Source organism: Otolemur garnettii, unplaced genomic scaffold (genome assembly GCF_000181295.1).
Source record: "Otolemur garnettii isolate 467f Iridium unplaced genomic scaffold, OtoGar3 scaffold00026, whole genome shotgun sequence".
In the NCBI taxonomy this organism is placed as follows: Eukaryota; Metazoa; Chordata; class Mammalia; order Primates; family Galagidae; genus Otolemur; species Otolemur garnettii.
This window is the reverse complement of record NW_003852421.1, coordinates 2,850,013-2,868,884: the sequence shown is the minus strand read 5'-3', so window position 1 is coordinate 2,868,884 and position 18,872 is coordinate 2,850,013. Positions and strand designations below refer to the sequence as shown.

The 18,872-nt window shown below is 48.1% G+C and overlaps 1 protein-coding gene across 2 annotated transcripts in view; it reads right to left on the bottom strand.

The window, feature by feature from the left end:
- Positions 1-14,722: 14,722 nt before the first annotated feature.
- The window catches only part of FARS2 (phenylalanyl-tRNA synthetase 2, mitochondrial), a 485,157-nt gene continuing 481,007 nt past the window's right edge, over positions 14,723-18,872 (bottom strand). The window contains exon 6 of one of the 2 annotated variants that reach the window (XM_023512334.1): positions 14,723-15,014. In XM_023512334.1, coding sequence (XP_023368102.1) covers positions 14,876-15,014 — 139 coding nt within the window. In that variant the 3' untranslated portion in view covers positions 14,723-14,875. The remainder of the gene's footprint in view (positions 15,015-18,872) is intronic. The other variant, XM_023512333.1, reaches the window with a different exon arrangement.

Below are 18,872 nucleotides of genomic sequence, written 5' to 3'. Positions count from 1 at the left end.
GACAGGGATGGGTACTTGTCTGGTGTCCAGTGCGACAGACTAGGAAGTGCAGCGTGCAGGAAGACTACTGAATGGCTGGAAAAGAGGGGGTGCGGTGGATGCCAGGAAGGAAGGAGCCTGGAAGGGAAGCCCTTATAAAATCCATGTATAAATTCCCCCAGGTCTTCAGCTGACCTCTCAGATGCACCAGAGTGGGGGAGAGTCCAGAAAACCTTCAAGAAGGAGCCAGCTGGAAGGCTGAAGGGGTGAGAGGAAGGGACCATAAAATAAGGCAGAGTTACTTTCAAAACGCCGTGTTTGGGGGAGCATGTTCTCTGACTCCAGTGGAATTAAACTAGAAATCAACATCTTGAAAATTCCAAAATAGACGATAGACATTATTGGGGCATTTGACGAACTTTTATTATGGAACGAGGATTGGGTAATCACTTTGTATCAATGTTGAATCTACAGATTTTGATAATTATACTGTGGTTATGTGCAAGATCGTTTTTGTTCTTAGGAAATATGAGACGGGGGAGAATGAGAGAGAAACCAAGAGAGAAGGGGAGAGAGTGACAAGACAAATGGAATAAAATGTTAAACAATTTGTGAAGCTGGGTAAAAGGGATATGGGAGTTCCTTGTACTATTTTTGCAACTTGTCTGAAAGTTCGAAATTAAATCAAAATAAAACTTAAAAATACTAACTCTGATCCTATTATGTTTCCCTTTTCTTCTGGAATTGTCTGAATTGGAGGCTGGAGGCAAAGCTTTCCATAGCATATGATATTTTTTCCACCTCCAACCCCCCCAGAGAGCCTCTGTGAGTGGTGAGGTTGGGACTGTGCCCTGACAGCAGACAGGGTCTTTGTCACCCAGTGTGGAGGGTTAACAGGGTTCCCACAGCTCTGTCTGCTGCTGGGCACCATCTTGCTGTTATTTGGTTTCTAAGTGGACAACAGCCAGGCCTTTGTGTTAAACTGTAAAGCAAATCACAGGAAGCCAAAGGCAAGGATTAGTGTCCACTAGACAAATGACCAGCTGCTATTATTATCTTGTTCAAAGTTTAGAAACCTCCAGATCAGAAAGGTGAGAGAGCAATTGTGTTTGAATAATGAGCTCGCCTGTGGTGGAGGGTGTTCAGAGGAGGACAGGCCAGGGAGGGGAGTGGGGGAGGAGCGGTTGCCTCACAGGAAGAATCCTTGGAAAGGCAATGTTGACTTGTGATCTGCCTCTATCTTAGCACTTCAAAGGAGGGAATGTGAGCACCAGCATTTCTTGGCTACCCCTCACGTGCAGGGATCCTTAGGTATGTTCTCTTATGTCTCTGAAGTAGGCATTAACTCTATGCACACCTGTTATCCTGAAACCTGTTATCTCTCTGCCACCTTCCTATGTTTGGAAGAATTTCTACCTCCTGTCTCAGTGGGAGGCAGGGCCCGACGCCCACAGTAGAAGGTAAGTTGCCAGGGACTTGCTTCCTCAGCTTTCCTTGCAGTGCAGAGTGGAACATAACCCAGCCTTCTCCAATCAGCTACATTTTCCCAGAGCAGAGTCCTGGGGACCCCAAGGTCCTCTCTCAGGGTGAAGTGGCTGCAGCTGGTGGAGACTGGGCGGGGAGTGCAGCACCTGGCAACCCATCTTCAGTGGCTGCAGCTGCAGTGTCCCCAAGAAGCACTTTCGGGTGGGGCTCCGCATGCCCAACCACTCTGTGACCTGCCCAATCTCCATTTTTTTTTTTTTTTTGCACTTTACTAAAAGTCCATTTAAAATTATAGTGGTAAAATACACATAATATAAAACTAACTATTTTAGTCATTTTCAAGGGTACAATCCAGCAGCATTAAATACTTTCTCAATGCTATGCAATCATCACTATTCTAGAACTTCTTCACTACCCCAAATGGAAACCCCACACCCATGAAGCAGTTTCCTTTCCTCCCTTACCCCACAGCCCCTGGCAACCGCTAACGTGCATGCCTTAGGGCTTCGCCTGTTCTGAATATCTCATGCGAGTGAAATCACACATTATGTGGCCTGGCTTCCCTCGTTTTGCGTGTCATGTCGTGTTCAAGGTGTGGCCTTGTTATAGCAGGTGTCAGGGCTGCAGTGCTCTGAGTGGCTAACATTCCACGGCTTGCACACACCACACATCGTTTATTCAGCCATCCACTGTGGACACTGGGTTGTTTCCAACTTTCGGCAATTGTGAATGGAACAGCTGTGAATATTCATGTGCCCAAGTTTTTTGTTTTTGTTTGTTTTATTTTTTTGTTTTGAGACAGAGTCTCACTCACCCAGGGTAGAGTGAGATGGCATCATAGCTCTCATAGCGATCTCAAATTCTCAGGCTCAAGCCATCCTCTTAACTCAGCCTCCCAAGTAGCTGGGACTACAGGCACCCATCACAATGCCTGGCTATTTTTTAGAGACAGGATCTTGTTCTTGCTCAGGCTGGTCTCAAACTCCTAAGCTCAGGCAATCCGCCCACCTTAGCCTCCCAGAGTGCTAGGATTATAGGTGAGAGGCACCATCCCTAGACCCTAAGTTTATTTATTTATTTTTTTTTTTGAATGCTTATTTTTAGTTCTTTTGGGCATATGCCTAGGAGCAGACTTGCTGGGTCATACGGAAATTCTATGCTTAACTTATTGAGGAACTGCCAAACCATTTTCTCCAGCATTCTTCTAAGACATTCTTTTCTACTTAATATGTGCAGTGTTTATTTCTGTTCCTGACAACTAGGCACCCTGACTCATATCTCATTCCTGACTAACTGGTGAGAAAACTGAGGCTCAGGGAGACTGAGTGGTTTGTCCAAGGCTCCTGGCTGCTTAGGGCTTGATCCAGGCTACAAAGCCGTTACCCAGGTACAGGTAAGACTTGAGGACAGTGAGATTCTTTTTGCATTTTACTCCCTGAATATTATGGTGCTGTGGTTCCCAACAGGGCTCCCTGGAGGCCAAGGGCACCATGAATTATTGACTGGGGTCTGGGAGCTATTCTGAATATTTCACAAAGTGTAATGGAAAACCTCCACTTTCCCATAAGGAAGCTGTTTAGACCATCTAAAATGTCAGGTTTCTTTGCTTTTGGCAGGAATTAAATCAACCCAGGGTAGTAATAAGGGTTATTGCCCACTGATCAGAGACTCTGGTTGACAGTTGTGTATATCTTTGATTAATTTTAAAAATAGGAAAATGAATAAATTATAACTTAATAAATGTAGTTGTTTGGTGAATGAAGATCTTTTAAACCACTGGGTCCTTGGGGAGAAAAATCAGACATGTGTTTCCTGGTGGTAAGAAGTCATCAAAGCATTGGGAACGTGTCCTTGCTGTGTGTCTGGAGCTCTGGACTTGGTTCTGCTGGCAGTAGCTTGGACCTTGTGCAAGTGACCATCAGAGCCCCCTCTCTAGCACAGAGGGGCTGACTCACTGTTGCTGAGCTTCTTCCCCACTCCAGTGTCCTGTGACTCTCACCCACCTACGAGGGAAAGCGGCTATGAAGAAGGGCAAGTATCCATTTCTTCCAGATGACTGCGTCACAGTTGGGTTTCCCAGGACACAGTGATGTGACCAGTGACAGGAGAGCCTACAAACCTCCCTGTCTCTCTCCAGATCCCGTCTTCAAAAGCTGCATCCTCTGTCTTGGGGAAGGCACTGCCATCCACTCCTCCCCTCTGCACCCATCCTCACCCCCCTACCTACCCATCTCCAGGCCTTTCTGTCTGCAGAGCTCTCATCTGGGCCAGCACCCCTTCATCCCTGCCCTGTCCCTCACGGGGACCACGGCTGGGCCTGAGCCTCAGTCTGGCTCCTCCTATCCATCGCTGTCTGCCTCCCTGGCCAGCTCTGGGCTAACATAGCACCCGGCATCCAGAGCAGATGTGACCTCTGCCCTCTTGGCCACCTCTCACCATCCCCCCTTTTAATGCTTGTGCCCCACCCAGCTGGCCTGGCTGTTCTGGGTCTCCAAGCCTTTGGGTCACCCATCATTGCTTTCTTGACATTTCAGTTGAAAAAGTGACAAAGAGCTTAGCATTTTAATTCCCAGTGATAAACGCTGTTTCTGACAACAAATATAGTAAGCCCCAGCAGACCCCTGTGAGATTCTATGCCAGGCTTTCCAGCTCTTTGGGCACTGAATACTCTCACCATTGAGAAGAATATTTACCATCTACCTAACCAGGAGCTGTGAACATAAACAAATTAACATTTGTAAAGAGGCTGAGCACACTTCAAGGAAAGGCACAGCAGTGAGTCAAGAGGCTCTGTAAAGTGCCAGCCTGGAGGCGCCCTCCCACATTGTCAGCAGCAAGTGGGTGTCGCCCACCTTTCTTGACATCCCCTGCAGAAAGGTCTCTGCTCCCAGGTACCCTCAATTGCTTTGTCACTGACACACTCCACTGCCACAGGTGGGATCCTGCCTGGGGATTCCTAGAAACAGAAGCCAAGGAAAGGGAGTCCTGGTCTGTCCTAAGCTCTAACCACACTCTTTCCAGTTTGGATTCCAATTAGTCCCCTGGCCAAGACAAGGCCCCTTGCTCCCGCCCTTCACCACACTCCATCAGTAAGGCCCAGCTCAGCAGGGAGGCAGCCGCTGAGGGACTGACTTGGGAAATGGCGCCAGGCCCGGATCCAGCCAGTGGGACCTGGAGGGAAGGAGGAGAAGTCTTCCCTCTATGATAAGAAAGAAACTGTGAGGAGAAACAGGGACACCTGGCCTTCTCCCTTCCGCTTTTGGAGGTTGTTCTATGAGGATGTGCTGTTTGACATTCCCACAGCCATACTACAACCACGAGGGGAAAACACAGGCAGCGTGCTGCAGCTGGCCGAGCAGAAAGGCTGGCAGAGTCTGGGGTCTCAGTGACAGCGTCAGACCCTCGAACCAGTCCTCGCTCCTCCACACCTCTCATTCTGTGAGAGATTGGGGACACCAGTCTAGGTTGGTATTCTGATATTGATAGTTGAAACCATCCAGATAATACAGAAAGTCACTTTACTTCAGCAGGCCTCAACAATTCATCTCTAAACGGAGCCTCTGAACGAAATGGTCTCAAAGGGGCTTTTGAGTTCAGACCTTTTGGGATACCTCCAAGTGCTACCTTGTTCCAGAAACTTCCCAGACCTCACAGTCCCTTCAGTTGGAATTGCAGTCCCCTCAGAATCTCTCAACTGGATTTTCGTTCTCCCTTTCATGGCCTCTTCACCAGCCCCAGTGGCAGCAGCTTGTGCCTACAACGTGCTGTTTGATTCCTGAAACAATCCAGTGCCTCAGCCTCTGGTATGGCTCAGGGAGGTTTCAGGGTATGCTCAAGGACAGACACCACATTTGGACTTGAATCACCCAATTCCAAGCCCAAACTCTTAACCACTTTGCCTGTGTTCGTCTTGAAAATGTGCATAAAATGACCTAGTAAACAAGATTTCTCAAGCTCTAACATCCTTACAGGGCTTGGACTTCAGTGATTCACAGACCCTTTCCTGGCCTGAGGTGAGTCCCCAGGGCTCACCAGTTAGAGCCTGCCGGGGGCTAGGGAGGGACGCTAGCCCAGCAGAGGCTGATCAGTAGGGTGCCCAGACTGGACCCATGCTGGGGCAGGACGGTGCAGCCTGAACTCAGCAAAGCCTGTCAGCCTTCAGGTGCAAGGCAAGGATTTAGCTTCCTCCTTCTGGGTTCTGTGGTGCCTGTCTGTAGGGGACAGAGAAGCTCCAGGAGCTCATCCTCTCTGAGCCATTAAGAGGCCCTGCGGCCTGTGCCCGCCTGGCTGTGGATGTGATTAATGTGCAGTGACGGGACTGTGGCTCGCTGCCCTGGCCAGGGAATGGCAATTTGCCAGGTGTTGTTTCCCTCATCAAATGGGGTGGACAGGTTACCAGGCCCAAAGTGCTTTCCTCTGTCCGGGGGCTGTAGCCTCATTCCCATCATCTAGGTCTGAATTAATCCTAGCCAGAGCAGCCCTCTGCAGGTGGGCTGGACAGGTGGATAGGGGCGGGGAGGAGGAGAGAGTGAGAGGAAAAGAGGAGAGGGAGAGAAGGTGGAGAGAGGGAAGGAGGAAGAGAGGGGAGGGAGGGAGAGTGAAGAGAGGGCGAGAGGAAGAGGGGGAGGAATTTCTGTTCAGGGGCCTGAGGCCTGGCTTGGCTTGGTAGGGTAGATGAGATAGAAAGTGATAAGAGATGTCACTCTGATTATCCAGGATACTCTTGTGACAATCAAGACTTCTTTTGCCTGCATAGATTTGGGGAAGGGATACCCTGTGACTGGCTAAGGGGCACAGTGAGCCCCCCTTACAGAACCATGCATGGCCACCTCACATCAGAGGGGCCTGAAAGTCTGCTGGGCCTCAGCCATTTCCCTGCTACCCTCTCCCAACTACGTGGCAGGTGGCACACTCTCAGAGGATGCAGAGCCCATCATCTGTGTTCTGCTTTTCCTCTGGTTGTGAGGGCTATGGACAGTCCACAGCCCCTCTGTGTCTTATGCCCTCGGTGCTGGTGGTTACAGGGTCTGTGCCCTCCCCATGAGGACAGGCCTTCCTTGGCCGACTGTGCCTGGATCTGGAGCTCGCAGGTGGGGCACCACTCTGAGTCTGGGCCCCCAGTTGACCCACTGGCTGTCAACTCCACTGCCCATGCAGTGTACCCCTTGAGGGGACTCCTGGGTGCCTCCAGGTCCTGTGAAGACTGAGAGACCTCCCAGAGATGGTGGGCTTGAAGGCCCCCTCAGCCTAGGCATACCATGGGCCCCCCACCCCCCACTTTACAAGGCACCTGTGGCCATTGCCTAGGTGGGCACAGAGGGAGCCTTCTGCAATATGACCCTCTGAATTTTCAGAGTCCTAATGAGCAGAGAGGAGTGGTCCCTCTGTCTTAGGCAGTGAATTAAGTTCTTGGGGTTGTTGTAACAACTCTCCCCAACCTGGTGGCTTGAAACAATAGAAATGTATTGCTCCACAGTTCTGGAGCCCAGAAGTCCATGGATAAGGTGTCAGCAAGGCCAGATTTCCCTCTGAAACCTGGAAGGGAGGATCATTCCTTGCTGTTTCTAGCTTCTGGTGGGTGGTAAGTTGGCAATCTTGGCCATTCCTTGGCTTGTGGACATGTCATTCCCATCTCTACCTCCCTTGTCAAGTGGCCTTCTCCCTGTGAGTGTGTCTGTGACTTCACACGTCTGTCTTCTTATCAGGACACCAGGCAGATTGGATAATGGCCCTCCTAGTCCAGTAGCATCCATCTTAACTAACTACATCTGCAAAGACTCCCTCCTCCAACTATGGTCACATATTGAGCTCCTGGGGGTTAGAACTTCAACCTCCTTTGTGGGGAGACAGAACTGAGAATTCAAACCATGGCTGTGGCTCTCAGGGACCTAAGGGTAGAATTTTCTTCCTCATTCCCCCTGTAGTCCAGTGGTTAAGTTTTCTTAGTGAGCAGTTTCTTGCTGTATTATCTGACAGGAGCATACTACACTAGCCCAGAGCTGACTAGCTCCACCAGCACACTGGGACTGATTGCCTGGGGCATGGCTAAATGCAGATTCACTTAGCTTCAGCAGGCAGGGGAGGAGCCCTGGACTTTGCATTTCTAACAAGCTTCGGAGTGATGCACCAGCTGGTGGTCAGTGACCCACATACTGAGCAGCAGGGAGACAGCCCAGGAAGCCCCTGAGGAAGTCAGCCCCTCCTACCTTGGGAGAGGTGAAAGCTGCCAACGTTCAAGTGCTAGAAGGGAGAAACTAGAATGCTCCAGTCACAGAAAACAGTATTCCCATTACAAGCGCATGGTCAAATCTGCTCTGAATCCTTGGCCTGGGAGCTGCAGCTGAGTTCTCTGTGGCCAAATCCCCAGGAGGTGTAGAGGACAGGCCAGACAGCTGGCATCAGAGGAGGGACACCCCTTCTGCTCAGCTCCTCTTGGGCCCCAATTCAATTTAGTCCCCAGCTTTGTTTTTTCTTGGAAATACCTTAGGGATGGGATTTTGGTGGGTCATATGGTAAAGGCATGTTTAACTTTTTAAAATTTTTTTTTATTAGATAATAATTTGCATACCATAAAATTCAGCCTTTCAGAGTGTACTATTCAGTGGCCTTTAGAGATTCATAGGGTTGGGAAACCATGAGCAACAACTAATTCCAGGATACTTTCCCTAAACAGGCTTTTAAGAAAAATGCTAATTTTTAGTGGCTGCGATAAAAATTAAGAGCACCCTGCCTTAGCTCATTTTAACCTCGCTACTATCCCATGCCTGGGATTAGCAGCCTCATCTTACAAATAGAGAAACTGAGTCATAGAGGTTCAGAAATTCAAGGTCATTCATCTGGTCAGTGGCAGAGCCACAGTTCAAACCTGATGTTTGAGGGCCATGGGCTCTTCCCAGTCTGAGCGCCTAGTTATTGTCCATCCAGCTCAGATGCATTATCTGGAGGTGAGGGGCTTTGGTTCAAGAGCAGGTGCTAGTGCTCTAACCCCATCCAGGTGGAACTAGGCTGACAAAGGGGCTGGCAGCCTGAAAGCAGGAGGGTGGGCTCCTAGAGTCTAACTCTCCTGGATGAGAGGGGTTTTCTGTGGCACCAGGAAGCCACAGGCATCTACCCTGGCTTTGCTGTGTGGTCACTGGCTGACCCACCACTGGGCAGGGATAGACTCAGTAACTGCTTTGTTCTGAGCTCGATGCCCACCTGCTGCTCCAGCTTAAAGGGACTTTGGTAAGGAGCAGAGTGAATAAACCAGACGCTCTATCAGCAACACTCAGAGCCGTCCTTCCCCTCTCCTCTCTGTGCCCCTGAGTCCACCCATTCTGTCCTTAGGGCCAGGACAGCTCCATGGCCTCTCTCCCTTTGTCCTTTGCCGTCCTGAGCTTGCATCTCAGACACCTCCCGTTCCACTCTGTGCTTTCATCCACGTGGCTGTCACACTCACAGAGCTCCACACCCCAGGTGCTCCACCAATTCAAGGATGACCTTGTCCCCAGAGCCTGTTCAAACCATCTCCCTATCTCTTCTGGAAGCTCTACTCCCTGGGCACCAAGTTGCCTTCTCCACTTTGGAGCTGCAGTACGCACTTGGTTGTAAGATATAGCATGAGTCATTTTTCTTTCTTTTTTGAATTATGGTATAATTTATGTATAGTGAAAGGCACAGATTTAAAGTCTATAGTTTGATGAGTCTGGACACATGTATTCATCTGTGTACTCCACTCTCCTATCAAGACGCAGAACATTCAATCACCTAAAAACTTCACTTGTGCCTCTTTACAGTAAATCCCCTTCTATCCCAGGCAAACTCGGGTCTGCTTTCTGCCGCTGTAAATTAGTCTTCTATAATTTTATAAATGCATTTTGCTGATGACTAATAATGTTAAGCATCTTTTCATGTTATTTGGTCATTTATAAATATTTTTCGTGGAGTGTTTAAATCTGCCCATTTTTTCAAAACAGCTTTTAAAAAAATTACAGAATTACAGGCATTCTTTGTATATTCTGGATGTACGTTCTTTGTCAAATATATGTGTTTCAGGTTTTTTTTTGCAATCTCTGGTTTGTCTATTCATTTTCTTAATGACATGTTTCAAAAACACAGAAGTTTTAAATCTTGACAATATCCAATTTATTATCTCTTTCTTCATTAAGAATTTCTGTGTCTTCCCTAAGAAAGCTTTGCCTATCCAAAGTCAAAAAGATAATCCCTTATGTTTTCTTCTTAAAGCTTTATATTACATTTTGCCTTTTATATCTAAGTCTATCCTCCAACTCTAATTACCGTTGTGTGAAGTAGGGGTCAAGATTCTCTTCTCTTTTTTCTTATATGGATAACCTGTGGTTCTAGTACTCATCATTTGTTAAAAAGACTTTCCTTTCTCTATAGAATTGCTTTGGCACCCTAGTTGTTTCTTATTAATAATAAAATACAGATGACTTCAAATGATTAACTCTCGATAGATTAGATGCTGTTTAAAAATAGCTTTCAAAGTTTCCTTTATACTACTGTCTAACTCACACACATGCATGCTGAGATTGGTTCTTTACTGGGAGAAGAGGGGCAAGCCATGGTGTGTACGCAGCTCTGGGTGTGCCTGTATCCCGCAGGTGAAATTCTATTAGCCACGGGTGCAGCCAGGACCCTGGGCTGGGGCATGCTGCTCTGAGAGTACACATGTAACACACCCATTTCCTTTTCAGACTGATTCTTGTCTTAACCAGTCTCAAAAGCCCATGTTGATTTCTCCTGTTGAACCTGATGTTCTCTCCATCATTTTGATACATGAACACACCACACCTTTTTGAATGCTCATATCCAGATCAGACAGATACACACATGCCAACTTCATCTGGAGAGGGAGGCCGCAGAGGGCAAAGCCCTGCTCATAGCATTCTCTGCAGACATGCACAGTGGGAAGACTAGGCGCTTTAGTCTCACAGAGAAGGGGCCTTACATTCTGGCTCTCCAACCTACTAACCTCAGGGCCTGACCCTCGGGCCTCATGTTCTCAGCTCCTAAGGAGACACCTGGCAGCCCCCTTGCCGTGTTTCTGTGAGTCTAAAATGTGATGTCTAAGAGTTCTACACACAACATTTTCCTGCTCCTTGCTGAGCCATTCACAGTGGAACCAAGGTAGGAATGGCAAAGGTTATTGCCTCCATTTCAGTGGTGAGGAACTTGGGCTCAGGGATGTTAATGACTCACGTGTGGCAGAGTGGGGTTTAGATCCCGACTCAGCCTTGGGTTTGCTCAGCGCCATATGGGTTGTCACTGCTCCACCTTCCTCCTGCCCACCGCCCCCGAGCTCAGAAAAGGGCTAGAGAAGGAGGGAGGGCAGGATGGGCTCCTCCATATCACTGGAATCATCTGTAGTCCCTGCCTTTCCGTAGTGCGCTGGCTTTGTTGGTTTGTTTTGTTGTTTTCTTTTAAAGCAACGAGGCATTTCTGGGCACAGAAGCCACTTAGAAAACTCAGAGCCAGCACACTTTTGAGTGACTGGAGAGGTAGCAAGTGCATTCCCTCCCCCCACCTCCTGGGTGCTAGGATATTCCTTCCTGGGAACATGAATTGCCCTTGTAGAGTCCTTAGATTGCTCAGCTTCTGAGTTCCTTGGTCTCTCCGGAGCTGGCCTTCCTAACTCAGACTCCATCCTTGCATCTGATTTGCCATCCCAAAGCCACTATGGTTTCAGGGGCAAAACCACTGACCACTTGGAACATGTGAGGATAAAGAGGGGCTTCTGATAGTTTTGACAATGAACCCACAGCTGGCCCACATCCTATGGCCTAGCAGCTTCCTGAGAGGGTTCTGTGGCTTGTCTATGGCTGCTGCCATTGTTCTGAAGGCTGGACATGTCACCACCATGGTAGTGGCCCATCCACCTTTGTCATTGTCCAGAATGAATTTCTAGCCTCAGCTGTAGGTGTGCCTCCTCAACTATGTGGGAGGGGGATAAGGTTAAGGGTACAGACATGGATGTCCGAGAGGCCTTCTTAAGTCTTGACTTTGCAATGTCTCCTTGAGCACATTAATCTCTCATCTGGATAATGGGGAGGATAGAGCCCCGTGGGATGAGTTTGGAATGAGAGCATGCATGTGGGCTCCAGGTGGCTGGGCTGGTTCTCTCTTTCTCTCTTGCAAGTAGAGCAGTGGCTTCTACTCTCTAAGGAGCATCCCACCTGAATGCCACGGATGTCACTCCACCATCACTGCTGGTGCTGTCTGTGCCCTCCCACCACCTATAGATGGGGAGAGCACAGGTGGCCCTGGCTGGCAGCTCCTGAGCACTGCTCAAGGGATGGTGGTCAGTGGGGAGAGGGAACTCCCAGAGTGACAGCCGAGGATACACACATGCCTGTGTGGGTGTCCATGGTGGGGCACTTGCGGGCTGTCATATATTCTTCAAATATTCTTTTGAGTTCACTTGTTTTCTCTCATGTATGAAGAAGAAAATAACCTCCAGTGTGGAAGGGCCTCCCTTTCATCCCCTGGCTGCTTCACTGACTGGCTCTGGGGCTGAGAGCTGCAGGGCACAGCACCAGGGAAGCAGCCCACAGGCTGCCAGGGCCTCCTGAGCAGGAGGAGAGGTAGGCAGGGAGGGGCAGAGGCACGATGGGTGCTGAGCCCATGAGGCCCTCCACTCTCTCTGAGGCTCTGGTTGGTCACATAATTTATCGCCACAACATTCGTAGTCTCCAGTGCTTGCTAGCCTCAGTCTGGCTGGTGTCTTTAGAGGCCTGTCATAGGGACAGGTGATACATGTGCTAGCAGGACACCAGGATGTGAGCTTTCAGACCACTTAAAGGGAGGGAAACTATCTGTAAGGTTGTCCCCTCACATCACTATGTCTCCAGACAAGAGGGGTGCTGGGGATGCTTCTCTAAATGGCCACCGCCTCATTAAACAGCTCAGCCCTGGGCTTTTTAAGAAGGCCTCCCTGTCTTTCCCTGAGTGCGGCAACCTCAGTCTGACCCTCTGGAGTGGGGAGTCTCTGAAGAGGCTTAAAGATACACTCGGGATGTCTGATCCAATGCAGTGTTAGGAACAACACGCTGGAAACCCTGATTCTAAACCCAGCTCCACAATATTTCACTGTTATTGTGCCCTGGGGGAAGCTGTTTTGTCCCTTTGGACTTCAATGTCCTCACATATAGATTGGGGGCGGGGGCATGTGGATGCCCTCTGTTCCAGTTCTAACAGCCCATGCTTCCATCTTCTCTCCCTGAACAATAATCAGAGCAGGTGTCCCTTACTGATGGCTGGCTTCGTGCTGGGCTCTGTGCCAAGCGTAGTATATGTGATGTCACATTCAGTCCTCACAAACCTCTGGAGCAGGCACTACTGTTATTCCCATTGACAGAGGAGGGAACTGAGCCTCCCGAGGGTCAGAGGGATGGTGCTGTTATTAGTCACCACGCTCTGTTTCATATGGGAGTTGTGTGTTTCTTCAACTGCAAAGTGACTGTTTGTCTAATGGAGTCCCTTGCTCTTCTTTCATTGTTTCCCCCTTTTTCATTATTTATCCTTCTGTGGGAGTCACATGAAAATGCCAAGAAGTAGACATTCTCTTGGCTCCCTGGGGGTAGGGCAGGCCCACTTTTAGCAGGAGTGCTTATGGGTCAGAGCTGGCCCGGGGGGCTCTGCACAAGCCCCCACAGCTGGACAGTGCACAGAAGCCAAATGCAGGCCTGGGGAGTGGGGAAGGGCGCTGATTCCCCAGTCAGCCTGCTTCTGCTTAGACAGACGTTCTTCACTTGGAGGCAGCAGTCTGAGCCTTCCAGTTACGTTCCTGGCCTTGCTCATGACCTCCTTAGGCCTCTGTTTCCTCATTTGTAAAATTTAGGTAACAGTTTACTATACCTCATGGAATGTTGAGAGGATGTTCAAGAACGTCCTCTGTGCACCCTTGGATTGAAGTCCAAAGGGACAAAACATGTCCCTCATGTATGAAGAAGAAAATAACCTCCAGTGTGGAAGGGCCGTGCCGTCTTGGTTTGTGTAAGTGCACACTATGAGGTTCCCATGATGGTGACATGACCTTAAGATGCATTTCTCAGAACACATCCCCATCAATAAGGGATGTGTGACTGTACTTGACAAATATTTGTTCAGGTGTGGGCCATGGGGAAGCACCATGGTTGTTGCATTGTACTCACCTGGCTTGCATTCTTAAAGTATGCTAATAAATGCCTGACCAGTCCTGGGGAGGAAGGGATGTCTGGAAATGCAGCCCAATCCTGCACCAGAAATGGTCTTCTGGCAAACACACGTGAAGAAGAAATTACAGGTTCCATTGTGTGTTCCCTCTCAGATCCACCCACGTGGGGAACTGCGCCAGTGGGCCCCAGGGCCCTGGACAGTGATTTGACTCCAGGCTGGACGTGGAGTATAGCTTCCTTAATTCCCTTGAAAATCCAAGGGAAAAGTCCGAATTAATCACACAATAAAATGACATTAAAGCTATTCCTTCCTTTGGAAAGCAGCTGCCCACCCCCATCCCGCTAGCTGATAATGGCCACTCCTCATCAAATATTTATCCCAGCACTCACAGTCTTCCATCAGCCTCCAGCATCATGCCAGGGATGGAATCTGATTATTAAAACTGGTCATGAATGAAGCAGGCAGACTACAAAGTGCCTGGGATGGAAAGGGGGAACATCAAAGCCCCATACTCCTCCTCAAAGGTCGCCTGCTGGAAGTGGAGGCCTCCTACTGGGAAACAAAACTTGAAGGGAGCTTGAGGACCTGGCCCCTCTGTGTGCCTCCGAGACTCTGGAGCCACTCTCTCCCTTTCTTTCCTCTCCAGTGGGGCAGAAGGCAGTCAAGCCCAAGTCCTGGTGCCAGAGGCCTGACTCCAAGCCACTTGTTTATGAAAAGCAAATAGATATCCTGTCCCAGCTCAAAGATGCAATCCTCTTCACTTTTGAGGGGAGCCCTGGCATTTCATTAGTGCCCTCTTTGAAGCCTGCCCTTTGCAAACCAGAAAAAGAAGAGAAAGGAGGAAGGAATGGAAGCTGATTCAAAAGGCTTTCTGTATTGTAGCTGGAGTTTCTGATGTCCCTCTGTGTGGCTTCAATCATTACATGGGTGGAAGAGCCTGTCAGGTAAGAAATCATGCCTGGTGCTTAATGGAACCCAGGGACCAATTAACCGCAGAGTGCCAATGTCAGCAGGCTAAGCCTGTCTAGAAGGAATAGGAGTGAACTCATATCATTGCTTCTTCCCCCCATTTCCCCCAAATAAAAGACAAATGCTATGTCAACAGTTTCTCAAGAGTGATCCTTTATTTTCTAAAAATCCTAAAACTGACCCATTTATCAAAAATGACTGATGCCGCAGTCCACAAACCATTTCTTTCCTCTTTCAGCAAATCCTAGAGCCCTGAGAGTGCCGCAGCCCAGGTGAGGCGGTGACATCAGAACCTGCCCTCCACACCTAGCAGTTGCACCGCAGCCTCCTGCACAGCCTGGTGGACGTGCCCGACCTCTCTCTGGGATAGGGTGCGCTCCATATGGCGGTAGGTGATGCGGTAGCAGTGGCTGGTCTTGTGTGTCCTGGAGAGTGGAAGAGAGTGCAGGTGAGTGAGGGACAAAGAGGCCTGCACCTGCAGGAGCAGCCTGACCCACCTGTCGGACCTCCCCACCACACGGCATCTAGGTATCACTTGCCGCTGCCTTTTCTACATACTATGGGGGGAGGGAGGAGAAGGTGGCACTTAGGGAAATGTTAGCTTGAGTAATAGAGAATGCTTGTTCCCACTGGACTGGAAAGTCAAAGTTCCCAGGGAAGAAAGCTGACTAACTTGATTTTCTGGGTCAAGACCTGGAGATTCTGATTCAGCAGGTGAGAGGTGGGACTTGGGGGGCTGAGCAGCTCCCAGGCTTGCTCTTAACCCTATTCTGACAAGCAGATAGGGTTAAGAGCTTACTCAAGTGTGCCTCTACCTTTTCCACATCACAGAAGACAGCCACAACTGGGTGGCATTTTGCAGTATCAGCAAGGCCTGAGGGTGCCATTCTCTCAGAATCTCGTCAGCCATCAGAAGCATACAAACTGTGTATACCATGCATGTGCTGTGTAGACCACTGCTTTAATAGTCTGCCTTACTACAGTGCTGTTGACTTGGCTTTCATGTAACAACTGATTAATTCTGGAATGCATGGCCTTGACAGCAGGGGTGCCTTCTATTTGCATGATAGTAGTTAAGATACACTGGTCAGTGTATCTCATCAGAAAGACCTGTGGGCCATGAGCTGGCAGACATGACCTTCCGCCTGAGCTGCCTCACTGGCCACGTGGCCAGGGGTCTGACACCTTCTCTCTCCGGGTGTTTACACTTCTCTTCTGCATAATGATGGGACTGGTTCAACTTCAGAGCCATGTGAATTCCTCATTTCTAGCCCTCAGTAGCAGGCGTCCTCAAACTACAGCCCGTGGGCCACATGTGGTCCACTGAGGACATTTATCCGGCCTGCTGGGTGTTTTTGCTGCTGCGGCCTTAGCAGCCAACTTGTCCCAGGGCCCACAGTCCGGCCCTTCAATGGTCTGAGGGATAGTGACCTGGCCCCATGTTTAAAAAGTTTGAGGACCCCTGCACAGTAGCATAGTCAATCCAGGCCCTCCCTCCCCTCTCACCTCAGGGAAGGAAAGTAAAACTAATGAAGCAGTTCCAGGTTGATCCCACTGGGGTTATGTCACCCAACTCTTGGCCTACCCAGGGAGAGGATATGTGCTCTCTGGTAGGTGAGGGAAGGCTGGGCCTTCAAGAATGCCAGGGCCTTGGACAAATGGCCTTCTTGTGATACCACCCCCTCATATACTCTGAAAGACCTAACAGTCTGTATTGTTGCCCCCCTGAGTCCACAGCCTTTGCTCCGATGCTTCATGGATTGTTCTCCCTGGGGTCTGTCTCCCTCCTCTCCCTCTCCCTCTGCTTTAATGTCAGACTAGGCAGAATACACCTTGTCAGAGGGGAGTCAACTTTGGTCCTAGCCTCCCTAACCTCTTTTACTTCCCCTTCCAGCATCTCTTCTTCTCTTTCCTCCAGACTGGCTTGGTCATCTTTGTCCTACTTTCATCCTTCCTCCTGCCTGGAGCCCACTTCAAGAAAGATAAGCTCCTAAAGTGTAGGGTGCTGTACATTTCAGTTGAGTACACAGTCCCTGTTTGGATCAAGCCACAAGAATAAGTTACCACTGAGGTGCTACAACAACCAAGCCAGGAGAAGGAAGCTTTCCTTAGGGGCTTTCTGACAGCACAGGGAGGCCTGATTCATTCCCTCCCTGATTCCAGTAGCCTGTTCTCAAAGAAGAGAGAATATAAAACTCCTTCCTACCTTCCTCTTCCAGCCCAGCTCAGGTCAGTGGCTCTGCTCTGAGGATATTCCCTATAGGATAGAGCCTGAATGCTGAGGGATCACTGCTGCTCAAACTGACCCAAGGGCCTCCCATGAAACAGGGTGTCCCTTTCTCTCCCCGCCTGCTAAAACATGAGTGCCCCAGACACCATGCTCACCCAAGCCCTCCAGACACCAACATGCAGTGAAACAGGGAAGCCCAGCACACAGAAGGAAACAGAGGCTCTCGAGGGGTGGGAGCTGATGAAACCACACACCCAAGCCCCCAAATACTGACAACTTCTTCCATTCAAATCACAGTTGCCCCATTTATAGTTGATTGGTATTTGACAAGGGCATTCAGATCACCTACAAGGGAACATCTTTTCAGTAAGTGATGCTGAGACAACTGGATATCCACATGCAAAAGAATAAAGTTGAATCCCTACCTCACACCACACACACAAATTAACAAAAAGTAGATCATACATCTAAATGTAAGAACCAAAACTATATCATTCTTAGGAGAAAACAATCAATATAAATTGGTAAAAAAATCAATAAATTTATCAACAACTTATCAAAGTTAGGGATTTTTGTAATTCAATGAATGTATATCACCAAGAAAGTAAAAAGTTGATACAGAATGGAAAAAAGTATTTGCAAATCTTAACCTGATAAGGGACTTGTATCTTGAATATATAAAGAATTCTTATTACTCAAAACAAAATGACCAATACCCAGTAAAAAATGTGAAAATTAGAACAGACATTTCTCTAAAGAAGATATACAAAAGGCCATTAAGCACATAAAAAGATGTTCAACCTCAGCCATTAGAAAAATGGTTAAATCAAATTAAAAGTGGTTAAATCAAAACCACTATAATATACCATGTCATACTCACTAAGATGGCCATTAAGACAAAATGGAAAATAATAAGTTTTGGAAAAGATATGGAGGAATCAGGACTCATTTGGAAAGTGACAGGGATCTGCAAATTTTAAAGTACTATATGAGATGTATGTGAGGTAAAAGAATCATTATGGCTACTGTTGTTATGTTCATTTTTTTGCTGGTTCACTTAGGTACTTCCTAGCTCAAGAGTTGGTATGATGGCAACTCTACAAGTTATTGCCAAAGACAAATAGGGAGAAAAAATATGTCTTCCTATTTCTGTGCATTTCAAAAGGCTGCTGTAAGTATTCTTGGAATCCCAACAGTTTATACAAGACATTTTGATGAGTTAGATGTACATGAATCATAAATTATGGATTAATTTTACAAATTAAGAGAAATAGTAGAGTGGACATCGACTTCTGTTGAATTCAGTAGGATCAAGTAAAAATCAATTGGGTTTGCCTTTTTTTCACACCAAAGGAGAGACAGAAAGCTTCTTTTCATTGGTTTTCTAAAAACTTCTGTTTGGCGCTTCCCATGGGAGGACATACTCCTACTTTTGCAGACTGGAGAACTGAAGAAAGTAGAGCTAGCAGATGGTCAAGGGTGGAGGACCCAGGTACCCTCATTCTTGAACAGTAGTCCATCCATGGAAACCACAGGAATGTAGAGCTGAAGGATCTCACCACATATCAGTAAATAGGTAAGAAGATGGATTCTTCAATGGGTGGGATGCTCTCAATGACCAATTCCATATGTCTGATTAGAGCTCTTTTGGTTCTTTTATATCACTCAATGTAGCTTCTTTTAGCCCCAAAGCTTTTCAATTTATCATCTGTTGTAACTCCCACTGTCCCTAATAGTATAGCTACAGCAGCAAACATTTGTGTAGCACCTGTGATATACCAGACATGTTCTAAGCCTTATACATACATTAACTCATTTCAGCATCACAACCCCATTGGGTAGATAGCATTACTATCCCATTATGCAGATGAGGAAAAGGAGGTACAGAGAATATACGTAACCTGTCCACACTTAACAAAGCTAATAAGTGGCAGGGCAAACTAGGCAAACTGGTGGGAATGTAAACTAGTACGAGCCACAGTGGAAAACAGTTTGGTAATTCCTCCAAAAGTTAAACACAGAATTACCACATAATCCAGCAATTCTACTCCTC